At 39.6% G+C, this 11,871-nt stretch overlaps 2 protein-coding genes across 8 annotated transcripts in view; one reads left to right on the top strand and one right to left on the bottom strand.

Moving 5' to 3' along the window:
* The first annotated feature begins 861 nt into the window (after positions 1-861).
* LOC308473894 (uncharacterized protein) lies at positions 862-8,431 on the top strand. 4 transcript variants are annotated; one of them, XM_080999800.1, is made up of 4 exons: positions 862-4,768; positions 6,472-6,521; positions 7,544-7,576; positions 8,131-8,431. In XM_080999800.1, coding segments are annotated over exons 1-4 (327 nt in total). In that variant the 5' UTR covers positions 862-4,526; the 3' UTR covers positions 8,133-8,431. The 4 variants fall into 4 exon arrangements, 1 of the variants encoding a protein (XP_080855926.1); XR_013984367.1 differs by having other exon boundaries at positions 862-5,833; positions 7,544-8,431; XR_013984366.1 differs by having other exon boundaries at positions 5,739-8,431.
* Positions 8,432-8,572: 141 nt separating this feature from the next.
* Positions 8,573-11,871, bottom strand: part of PDE7B (phosphodiesterase 7B) — a 162,228-nt gene continuing 158,929 nt past the window's right edge. For all 4 annotated transcript variants that reach the window (XM_080999695.1, XM_080999696.1, XM_080999693.1 and 1 more), the window contains 2 exons: positions 11,580-11,660; positions 8,573-9,738 (listed from right to left, as the gene is read on the bottom strand). In XM_080999695.1, coding sequence (XP_080855821.1) covers positions 9,521-9,738; positions 11,580-11,660 — 299 coding nt within the window. In that variant the 3' untranslated portion in view covers positions 8,573-9,520. The remainder of the gene's footprint in view (positions 9,739-11,579; positions 11,661-11,871) is intronic.

Genomic DNA, 11,871 nt, shown 5'->3' with positions numbered 1-11,871 from the left:
TAAAAGAGAAATATTTTATAGGAGTTGTTTTTTTCCATGTTTGTCATAATTTTCAGTTGCTTGTAACTTTTCCAAACGGAATTCATTTTGTATTTGAATGTTCAGTTGTGGTTGTATTTTGAACAATGAAATTTTGAGAGTGAGGTTGGTTTTCATAGAATCATAGAATTGGAAGGGACCCTGAGGACTATCAAGTCCAGGGTTTCCCAAATTTGGGTTTCCATCAGTTTTTGGGCTACAATTACCATCATCCATGACTGTTAGCTGTACTGTTAGCTAGGGATGCTGGGAGTTGCAGTCCAAAAACTGAGAGAGACCCAACCTAAACTAGCCTAAACTAGACTAGCCTAAATCCATTTTGTTTCACTGTCACTAGTCCTCAATCATAGGTTCATTTTACATGCACTTCCCCACAAAACATACAGATTTCAATGCTTTTGAATGCATTTCCTCTTTTAATATGACTTAATTTACCATATGTTTCGCCCTATAGGATGCACTTTTTCCCCTCCAAAAATGAAGGGGAAATGTGTGTGCGTCCTATGGGGTGAATGCAGGCTTCAGGAAGCTATCCTCAAGCCTTGGGAGCCCGCGGGAGTTCCCGCCGGGCTCCCAAGGCTTGCGGACAGCAGCCTGCAGCCCGAAACCCGGGGAGCGCAGCGGAGCATGCCCCGGGCTTCGGGCAGATATCCTCAAGCCTGGGGAGACTGGCGGGAGTTCCCGCTGGGCTCCCCAGGCTTGCGGATAGCAGCCTGTTCTGGGGGCTGGGGTCGGGGGAAGCTCGGGCTTCCCCCGCCCCCCCCGCCTGGGGGGGGAAATATTTTTTTTTCCCTTTATTTCTCCCCCCCCCCCAAAAAAAAACCTAGGTGCGCCCTATAGGGCGAAAAATACGGTACATAAAATACGTATTATTGTGCACAGTTTTTTTGACCAAAACTATTGCAAAATCCAGAGGAATGTATGATTGCATTCTGAGCCAAAAGGACGATCGGAAAAATACGGAACAAATTCCTCCGTCATCCTGATTGTGAAAATGGTATCTCAGTCACATCCTTTACCGTAGATGTTAATGACCAACCCATGTATTTTAAATGTGATTAACACATGCTTCTAACCACCAGAGGGCAATCTGATACTATAGCTTTGCAAAAAAAAAATAGTTTTGCTTTTATATTGCCTGTTTTCCATAGACAGCACCTTTTCTTCCCAGAAGTAGAGTTTAACAACCAAATACCTTGGTTTTGTTTTTAGTCTGTTGATATTCATGCTATGAAGTTTCTAGGTCTTTGTAGATACTAAAAGAACTTGAGCGTAGAAGGCTAGTTTCTCAAAAGCTGCAGTTGCCTGGTGATAAACAGGATTCCTGCATATCCAGAGGTAAATTCCCCTCTCTGTGGGCTCATTACCACATATTTCTCTACTATTGTGCTATGCTACTTGTTCTGTTAGCAGTCCCCTGATTTGTATGGCATCCCCATTCTGTTGGTGTCTTTAGAAGATTACAGCTGCACCAGCACTTGGAACTAGACCAGCTAGCTGACCAGCTATTTCTTAATGTAGTAGTATGTGGACTGTAGTGACCGTGGTATTTCTTGTGAGTTCTTTGCTCAGTGTGCTTGCTGCTGTCTTCCCCTTCTCCCTGTGGTCTGTTAATATTTATCAGTGGAGTGAAACCTCTACAAGTGCTCAGTCCTCATGATGCATGGTTGTTCTTTGTCTTCTGGTGCGTGTGCATCTCCTGATATTGTATGGGAGCTCTAACGCTTGGCAGTTGTGTTTTGCAGTTCTCTCTTACATTTCATACGGTCTTCTTTCCAAAACCAAAAAATCAATGCATTGCATGGCATAGAGTTACCATTGCCTGGCACAGAATTAGTAATCACCTCTGTAGCCTGGATTTCTTGGATCTCCTGGATCCTGAGATGCAAATGGGACTTGAGGTTCCTTTATCTGGAGCATATTCTAGGGCTTATTTTTTATAAAGCAGAAGTGCCATCTGGTGATACACTGCTAATCATAAGAATTTTGGTGCACTAACATACCTCCCATAATCCAGTAATCTGCCCTCAAGTCATTTTTAGTATCTTAAATAATACATTTTATCTGATAAAACTTTTTGCTTCATCTAAGGAGTTTTGCATCTTTTAAAATACTGATGGTTTTTTCTACAGCATTTTACCATGCATTAAGCATTATTTCAAGTTAAATAAGTAGAAGGGGGAAACTCAGCTATAGAAAATATCATCATGCGAATAGAGACAGCACTTTGGTTGTGGTTAATTATTTTTAATTTGCTTATCTTTCAATTGATAAATGAGCATTGGCTTATATTTCACACTAGGGTTAATATAGGTTGAATAAATTCTCTGTACTTGGTGTTGACTAACTTTTATATTTATGGATATTTGATAAAAAACACTGCACAGAACTCTGACACTTGGAAAATTATGGAGTGCAGTATGTTCTCAACTGCTGGAAAAGCCCGAAAATGGGATCAAAATTTCTAGCATATTAACTCATAATGCAGATTGGCATAGGCAGCCCAAGTAACAAATGGCATGAAATTGAACGTTGGGCTATAGGAGTCATGTTACCTTTTCCCACCCTCATCAGTTTTTGATTTGGTAATGGAGAATTTCTACTAGCAGTCAGAAATACATGGTTTGTTTCCTTGACTCACAAATATAAAAGTTATTAGGATACTTCTGTGACCAAGAAGGGCTTCAAGAGATCCTGATGGGGGGGGGGGGAGAATCCTGATTAAAGAAAAGTGAGAAAATAGGGGATGTTTTGACATCTAAAAGTTGAAGTGCATTCTGAGAACTTCTTACTAATTGTATGACGTGCTCTAAGAGGGCCAAACCACACGGATTGCTGTGATAAGAAATATTACCCATTCCTGAACCAATTCTGAACTGTAGGGGGATTTTCAGAAATAGTCTAGAGTGTTCAGCAGGCTTGTAGAATTCAGCCTGTATTTATAAACAGCATCTGAAAGCGGCAAAAATTCTTGTGAAGATGCAAGCACAAAGCAAATGCTTGACTAAATTGGCTAAAATGTGAGATATGCACATATGCAAACATCATCCTTCTGTATTTTTTTTATTAACAGTTATCTTTTGACATGAATACTTACAGCAGTATGTTAAAGATACAGTTTAGTTCTTGGCATCACTGCATAGCAGTCACAATTTCACACAAGGCCTTGTTCAGACCTAACACTAAACCACAGTTTGTCTGTTTAACTTAACTGTAGTTTGTACATCCAAACCCTCCCCAGCCACCTAACTATGGCTTATATACAACCAGGATATTGGAATATGAAATCATGGTTTGAAACTGGTTCATGATTCTCTGCTTGCTTGAACTATGTTCGTCATTGCAGCCAAACTTGCTATCCTGGGTTAATCCCTTTTGTTCCAGCCTTGTATCCCAGCCACCCACATGGGTAAGAGTTGTTAGAAAATGCTCATGCAGCCAAGTGAATCTCACTGGCAGTTTTCCAGCTCTTTCCTTCGTTCCTCCTCTGCCTAGCATTAGGGTTCCCCACACCCATGCCATGACAAGCTCTTCCTTTCCAGCCTGCCAACCTAGCTCCACTTTGCAATGAGAAAATTTATGCCATTTTTTTACTAGCATGTATCCAGGAGCACATGTTGAAAGCATTCCTTTGTTCTTAGTATCTTACCCCAATTTTAAAGACAAATGCAGCTTCACAAAAATCCTATCTATAGCAAGTACATGAAGCTGACCTTTGTTCTTCCCCATTTATGTGCTTTTGGCAGTTCTGCTTCTGGGAAACACTCATGACCCTTCAGTACTTAGCTCTCTGAAGTCCCCCTTTGGTCAGTATCATGCTATCACCATGGACTCAGGCAGTCCAAGGATGATTGCTCACTCAGAGTAATCATACTAGTACCAAGGTTTGAAGATTGTAAACAACGTGTGATAGCAATTATTGGGGAGAGTGTTTTTTTTAAAAAAAAAATTACATAAACACTCTTTGTTACTTTGTATTCCCTTGGAAAGATGGTGTTGTTTATGTGTGTCAGCTGCATTAGCAATATCTCAGCTCTGCTGCTGCAGACTAGTAGTAGCTGTTGTTACAGAAGCAAAAGACAAGAAAGAGAGAGGGATTTTTGTTGACACATGAAGAAAAGTACAAAAGGGAACTCTAGAATATGAACTGCATTGAGGCGATACTTAGCCAGCTGTCCAAAGAAATGTCATTGAAAGGGTTCAGTTGTTGCATTCTTCAGTGCTGTGCAAAGATGAACACTCTTAAAAGCTTTTAAAAATTCTCACTACTCACAATAAGCACTCTGGGGTAGAACCATGCACTATGCTGTTCTCCTATAAACTAGCCTTATTCCTAGATACAGATGCCACCCTTGGCTACTGGGCAGTCAGCAGCATTGGTGGCCAAGACAGGCTGCTCCATTGCTGGCTAGGCAGATCATCTCTTCTGCTCCTGGAATTTCTGGAGAGGCATCTTCGGTGGCAAAGCTTCAGTAAGTGCCATTATCATGGTAGCCGTGTACAAACATCAAGAGGACAAAAAGGCTGATTGTGTCTGTACCAGAAACAACTGCTATATCAGCCTGAATGTGCTGTCAGATGCCTCAGAGGAACTGTGCAATGGGACCAAGAGGGCTGATGAATTGCCTGTGTATTTCCTACAGTCTTTTGAGGACTGGTTCACCACCTTCCTTAGGTTCCAAGATAGGAAAAGAAGAAGAGCAACCACCATCCAGAGCTCCAACTATAGGTAAGAAACTTGACATAATGCAGACCTTGGTCAGAAGTCGGAGTCAGGAATTGATTTTTACAAAGTTGGGAGCAGACTTCAAATATGTTCAGGTATGAAACAGAGGTTGGTGGTTTGGGGTATGTTCATGTCTGTGGAAAGAGTCCATCTTACACTGCTTATGGTTGGGAAGTTTGGTGTTTCATTCACAGCTATGAGGGTCTCTGGAGGCAGAAATTGGGCAAGAGTCTTTTGTGTTTACTGGGTGATTGGTAAAGCTGGGTGGGTAGTTCTTTCAGAGCTGGTGTCGGATGATTGAGTATCCACTGGAGTAGTATATGCATCCCTTCCATTATCATCAGTCATATTTTGGGGTGGCTAACAAATTTCAAAGAAATGGCCATGGAACTGCAGGGAGATGTCTTGCAGCAAGAAATTATTTTATTCAGGAGGGTTGAGAAGGAAGGATCTAGAGATGTGTAGGGCATTCTGAAGAACTGGGGAAGAGAGGAAAAGTTTGTGGCTTGTGTTTGGCATGAGGTGTAACAAGTATGTTCCTGTCCCATTTTTGTAGCTAGGTAGTAGTAAGAGAACCAGTAATGTGAAGGCCATGCCATTCCTTGGCCACTGCAGAGGCAGCAGAGTGGGCAACAAACCAGCATTACGCAAAACAATCCATTGTATTAATTGTGAACAAAATTCATGGCTTGGTAAACAAACTGGTTTTAACGAACTGTTGCTTGGTGTTATGCTCAAACACAATCTATTGCTTCCTTTCAGCTTAATGCATATTAATACACAATCATAGTAGCTAAAGTTTGGTCCTACATTTGGTTTTGTTAGGACCATGTGATACTATTTGGCATAGCAGCTTTATGTAAAAAGATGTGTTTTATACTCAAGTCTAACTTCTATTTGCATGTAAAATTTATGTACCTAAATATATATATGATTGAGTATTACCAATGTTATGCTCATCATCTGTTAGCAGGAGAGGAATGGAGCAAATTTTCAGTGATCCCCAAACTAAAAAATCTTCTTTGGAGGATCCCCCCAGCCCTTCAGAACAGATTTAGGGAAGCATAGGTAGCGGAAGGGAGGGGAATAATTGGAAATTGCCTAAATCTCTGTTTTGCTGACATGCCTTCCATCAGTTCAGTGGAGAGACAGCAGTAGATGCCATCCGCTGTGCTGAAATATTTGCCACAATACAAAAGCAAGAGTTTCTTTTTGCAGTATGGTTCCCACAGAAATAAATGCTGTTGAGGGTGTCTTATGCCCATATCTAGTTAAAGAACTCAGACTGACCCGTGAATAGACTGCTTGGTACATGACCTATCAGAATAAAATTGTCCATGATAGCCATTCTTCCATTCAAAAATGAAAGAAGATAATGCCCAGAGAAATCTTGTTTTTCAGACTTGGGGAGAACATCAACATACTCTAGAATTTTTGTTTATTTGTCACTTCCAGGTAAATGTGCTTAGGAATTGCAGCCTTTATTTAAAGTGTGTTTCACTGAAATCAGTGAGACTTCTCACAAATATATGTATATAGTTTTGGAATATTTGAGTAAATTGCAGCTAGGGTTTTAAAGTGCACTGGTATCACAATGTGGCCCACTTGCCCACCTAAATTGAAAAAGAAAGGAATCTGATAAGAATTGTAGAAAAATGTTAAAGTGGAGTTAAATATTGAAACATTCAGTAATTTATCCTTTTCAGCAATCTGTTCATCCCTCCTTCAATCTTCAGAAAGACACAGAGATACCACGGTAGGTAATTAAAGTTAAAATAATAATCTATGGAATCCTAATTAGCTTTTTCTTATCCTGATATGTGGAAGAAAATCTTGAACAGTCTTTGCTATAGTTTTGACAAGTTAATGCTGCTATTACTATTTATATAAAGCTCCTTTCTTCACAGAGTGAAATGTGGCTTCAAAGTCCATTTTCACACTAATCTAAAGAGATCACACTAGTATTTTATTTTTTCAACCTAAGCTTTCCTTTCTGCCTTGGGACTTACTAAGGTTTACATTCCTTTGGCTTGGAGACTCTGTGGCTCTTGCTGTGTATTTCTTAGTTCTGGTTTTTGGCAAATCACTGATATTTCACTTCTTAATGCTTGCTTTTAGTATCTGTTTTTTAAACTAATGGAAGTAGCACTTCAAGACATTCATTCACACAACCAGGTTTCTCCTACAGTAGGTTGTAATTTATCATGTGCTGGTGGCACAGATAGAGCTCCCTTATTAAACGAACAGTGCACTCATCTGTGTCAGGGAAGCTGAGACAGAAAAAACTGATTACCGCTCTAGCTATGTGAATTGGCTATATGGAGTTGCTATAGGCCTCATTAAGGCAATGAAAGTGTGGGTGTTTCCTAAGCACAGATGTACCATATCTCGTCCAGAGAACTCTGAGTTTAATCAAAATGTAATGCTGTTGTGTAGCTTTATGTCATAGAGTTCTTGAGCACTGTTCTTCAGTGAATTTCTTGCAGTATGTTGCAACTAAAATGTGTGCCTGAAGCTCTGTTTGCTCAGTACACTTTCTTCCACGTTGTACAAAGGGAGAAAAAGCTTTATATTTCAATCTCTCAGCAGAAGTAAGCTCTTGATTTGACTTGCAAACAAAATGTTCTTTTGCATTGTTGTGAGTTTGCTTTTCTGCTGTGTTCCAATTCAGGCAACACCTAAGATTTCATGGTAGTTGACTTGTTCCTTATTTTGATGATGAATTTTTTGAAATCAAAGGATAGTTAAACTTTATGATGATTCACATTTCCATTGCAGGATGCATACGGAAGAATGGGCTGACATGTAATTGTATGTACTCACTTGCCTTTTGAAATTAATCTGTCATAGAAACTCCCTCATAATTGTATAACAGTTTGGTTATCATGGAAATTAAGGAGTACTTATGTAATAAGCAATTTTATGGCAAATCTGGAAGTAGATCACACCTAATAGTCACATAACTTATATGTGACTAGTGTAAAAAAATAATGGTTTGGATGATTTTCAAGATGATTTTTCTTTAAATTGTTAAACACATCACACTCTCAAACAAGTCTAGGAAATCTTGTATTTTTCTCTGAATTTCAGCAGCCCAAAATAAGATGTAACTATCATTATGAAATGTGCTTGGTGAAGCACTAGTAGATAAGCAAAACCATTAATGGTTCTACTTATATATAGGAGAAAGTGAGTCCAGAAAATTTCCCCCCTATATATTCAGTAATCAGTTACTGTACTCCCATATTTCTGCTAATTTTGGCATGCAAAACTGAGTTCATGAGATTCAAAATGAGCTGTTTGTGATTGTTGTAGGTAGAGTACTTCTCATTATATGATAAAAAGAATGAGCTTATGTCTGACAGGAAATATGACTTTCAACAAATTTTTGGTGGGGTGTGCCTCTCTACTCCCAATGATTGTGGATACATCTCAGCATATTCAATTACTGCAAAATTTCAACAAGATCCATGACTACGATGAAGCCCTTGCTGATTTTCCCTAAGTGTTTATTCTCCAAGCTTAATTGGGTTGCAGTTTGCCACCATGTTCCTAAATAAGGTAAAATTTTGTGAAAAATATGGACAGATCATTTGAAAATACGAGGAGGGTAGGGATTGGCAACAACTGAACTGAGTGCAGCTTAACTAGAGCAGTGTGGCTTAACACTACGGAGCCGCAGGTGTATCAAGCATTCAAATAAATTGCCCTTCTAATCTAACCCTTGGGCAACTGAAAACAGGCCGGACTAAAATGAGATGACTTTTGATAGCCATCAGAAAGTAATGGATGCTAGAGGTTAAGGCCTTTATCTGCAAACAAAAGTGTATTAATAGTCTAACATCTTTACAAATGCTTCCAATACTAAAACTAACAGTATTTTGTTCACAGTGCCATTGTTTATATAGGTAGCTTTCCCATAATACTTTGTTATTTCGGTATGGGATCAGTAGCGCCTTATATGTACAGGAGACACACATGTGCGAATATAAACAGGTCACAGATACAGTCATCAAAAGAGACATCTGGAAACATTTAAACTGTACAACTCTTCCCTTTTGGATTTGATAGGAAATACTGTTCTTGCAGTGAGAAGAATGCCAGTCTTTACCTAAAGTGGCATAAAATGGTTAACAAAATGGGGCACCACCATGGAAAAGCTTTGTGTACACAGAATAACCTTACATCAAGGTTCTTAGATTCCTTGTCCAGTGCACCAAATACAAAAATTAAAAAGGCTTTAATTGTTTAAAATGAGACGCTTTTCTCTTGCATGGCCAGATGTCCTTCTGACGGTGCTGGTGGTGGGTTTTAATGTGCAGCCCAGCTGCCAGACTGAAGACTGTACATTGCTCTAAGCCGTCATTCACAAACACACGTCACAGCATGACCCAAAGTGAATGCAATAGATAACCAAGAATGCATTGGTCTTGCCTGTATCCTCTAATCCTCTTATTAGTTGGTACCTGCCTACTGCCCCAGCTTCAGCACTACTGAAAAGCTTCTCATTCAAGCAGTTTGTGATCAGAAGTGATGAATGGCTTCAGATAGTAAGATGAGGAAGTGGGATTTGGCTAAACTTTAGGGCCAAACCCTGAAGTGGTGTAGGTTTAGTTGAGGAGGACATCTGTCGCTTTGGCTTTCCTCCCTGATTTCTTCGCTTCCTGCATTGTTGACCATGGCCCAACAGACCCCTTAGGGTTTTGTTCACTGTTGTGAAAGGTAGTAGCACTGCAGCAGAGTGCTAAGCCAGCACTATGGGGCTTCTCCTTCATTTAAAGTCTGTTCTTCATTTTCAGTCATTGGGACTGTGTGGTCAGTGCTCCTGCTGCTGCTGTATTGCTTATGAAGCAGACTTCTCCACTTGGTCTTGTTCCTCCTCAGATGGTTCAGCATGTTTTCAGATAAGGGTGTGTTCCCAGTAAAGTTGGCCCATTCTTCAAAGAGTGGCTCTACAATGTAGGTCATGAAGCCTGAGGGAAAACACGAGGCAGAGCATATCAGCAGCTAAGTCAGCTAGGCCTTCCCACTAGTACAAAGCTTGAAATAAAACCTGTGGACCATGTTTTCTTCAGCAGTGATGCGGGGGGGGGCAGGGCAGGGGGAAGATGGCAACATTGGAGCCTCATGTAGCTTCAGGCCTTCAATTTATTTAAATTTAATGTAAATTTATGTTAATTAGGCTGGCAACACCACCAGTTGCTTCTACGTCAACTCCTTTCTTCTGCTGTTTTCAGCAATGGAAATTGTCTAATAAAAAAGGGCAATGGTATACCACTTGAACTGTGTGGACTTGCCCCATGCAGAAGCTTGAATTAGTTGTCTAATCCAATTTTAAGTTTAAATTGAATTAAATTTGAATTTGTTTAATTCCTGCAGAGACGTTGCTAGCTTATCTAGTAGTGCCCCCTGTCCTGAGAGCTTATTTACTAGTTCAGGAAGTCTTAGGGCTACTTTGCACATTCCAGAAAAGGATATTACAACTCCTGATAAACATCTGTTCAATGTCTGAAACAGTAATTAGAGTTGGGCCATAAATTGTTGCGAACTCATTTCATGTGATGCTGCTACTATTATAAAAATATCAGACATCTATCTTTTTGAATTTGATCTCTGGGTAAATTCATATTTAATTACTCAAAGAAGACAGACACCAAAACAATTTAATCTGTCATTGATTTTAACCATAGCTGGTCCAACTTTTGCATACTCCAAAGCTCAGAGAAAAGTAGAAGCATTTCTTTGAGCAAAACATTTAAAGGTTATAACTCTCTTTTGTTTGGCAGGCACAGGACCAAAAGATGATTTATTTTTAAATGGAAAACAACCATTGAGTTATTCAACTAACGAGCTTTGTCCTAAAATTCTGTCCTAGACTTAAGAGGACTTTGTAAATAATCTATCCAGGTTTGGGGGAGAATGGAAGTTTTTTGCATCTTAGTGACTTGAATTATTTGAAAGAGATGACGGTGAAGTAGATCTCCAATTGCTTATTCAAAATGTGCAAAACTGGGGTGCATCACACCTCTCAACTTCACAGGCGCATGTGCTTCGATATATGCAAAGGGGGAAAGGGGAAGATGTGGAGGATTCCTGGAAAACTACAAACAACTTGGTCCTTCACAAATACAGGATTTCATATTTTGTTTCCTTGTTAAGTATTTAATTGAGGCTGTGTTGCAGAAGGTAAGCAACAAGGTTCATCTAGAGGCATTTCAGGCAGCACCCTTTTACTGGGTTGGTGGTCATGAATTCTTTTTTTTTAATTATAGCTACTAATGGAACCAATGTCTGTACCATTACACATAGATTTTTCTACTCAGAACGCTGAAAGTGATTTGGAAACAGGAACACTGAGTATGGTGTCTACATTATATCTACTTTTCTGTCTGGTAAGGAGGCTTCAGGTGGGACTACTCTGGTTCTTCAAAATTTTGCAAAATGGGTTTTGACATAGCAACAGGACATGGGGAAAGGGCTTTTACCACCACATGCAGCTCTCCATCTGCTGTCTGTTTCCAGCCTTAAAAATGTCTGAGGCTTCATTTTCATATTTAATCTTTTACTCTCCTACCCCACCCCCCACATTTCATTTGTCTGACAAAGCATCAGATCATGCGAGTGAAAGATTCCATACAGCTGATCTGACCTGTATGTACCTTTTTTGTATATACTTTTTGTTGCAGCTTAAATTTGTCTCTTGGAGTGTTTGCAAAACTATTTTGACTTTGGGTAACTTTTACATAAATAATCTATTTGTGCTTCATCATTTGGTTTATGATCAGGCTAATGATGGAAGGCATTGCATACTCACCAATTTGTATACTAGGTATTGTGTCTTTCTGCTGATTACAAAGAGGGCTTACTTCCAAGTCAAATTTCTTCTCCAGGTCACCTACCAGAAAGAAGGAACAACTTTTGAAGGCTTATCTGGGTGGTTGCGGTTCTTTTGTGTCTGTGTGATATACAGGACACAGGTTAACAAGAGTTTAGAAACGTCTATTAATATACCAACCATGTTTGAGGCTGTAAATGTGCGTGCAAACAAACAAAAAGCTTTGTCATTGTCTAGTACTCTTGCACTGCTGTCTAAAAGACACATTGTA

The sequence above is a fragment of the Podarcis pityusensis genome (assembly GCF_964106645.2).
Source record: "Podarcis pityusensis genome assembly, chromosome: 3".
Taxonomy (NCBI): domain Eukaryota; kingdom Metazoa; phylum Chordata; class Lepidosauria; order Squamata; family Lacertidae; genus Podarcis; species Podarcis pityusensis.
The sequence above is the reverse complement of the archived record's forward strand: the minus strand, read 5'-3'. Positions and strand labels throughout refer to the sequence as shown.

Excerpts from the sequence above, each read along its gene's own strand:
- LOC308473894 (XM_080999800.1), top strand. The coding sequence starts at position 4,527 with ATGGTAGCCGTGTACAAACATCAAGAGGACAAAAAGGCTGATTGTGTC. Across the intron at positions 4,769-6,471 it reads ATCCAGAGCTCCAACTATAG|CAATCTGTTCATCCCTCCTT; the intron begins GTAAGAAACTTG and ends TATCCTTTTCAG. Across the intron at positions 6,522-7,543 it reads AAAGACACAGAGATACCACG|GATGCATACGGAAGAATGGG; the intron begins GTAGGTAATTAA and ends TTTCCATTGCAG.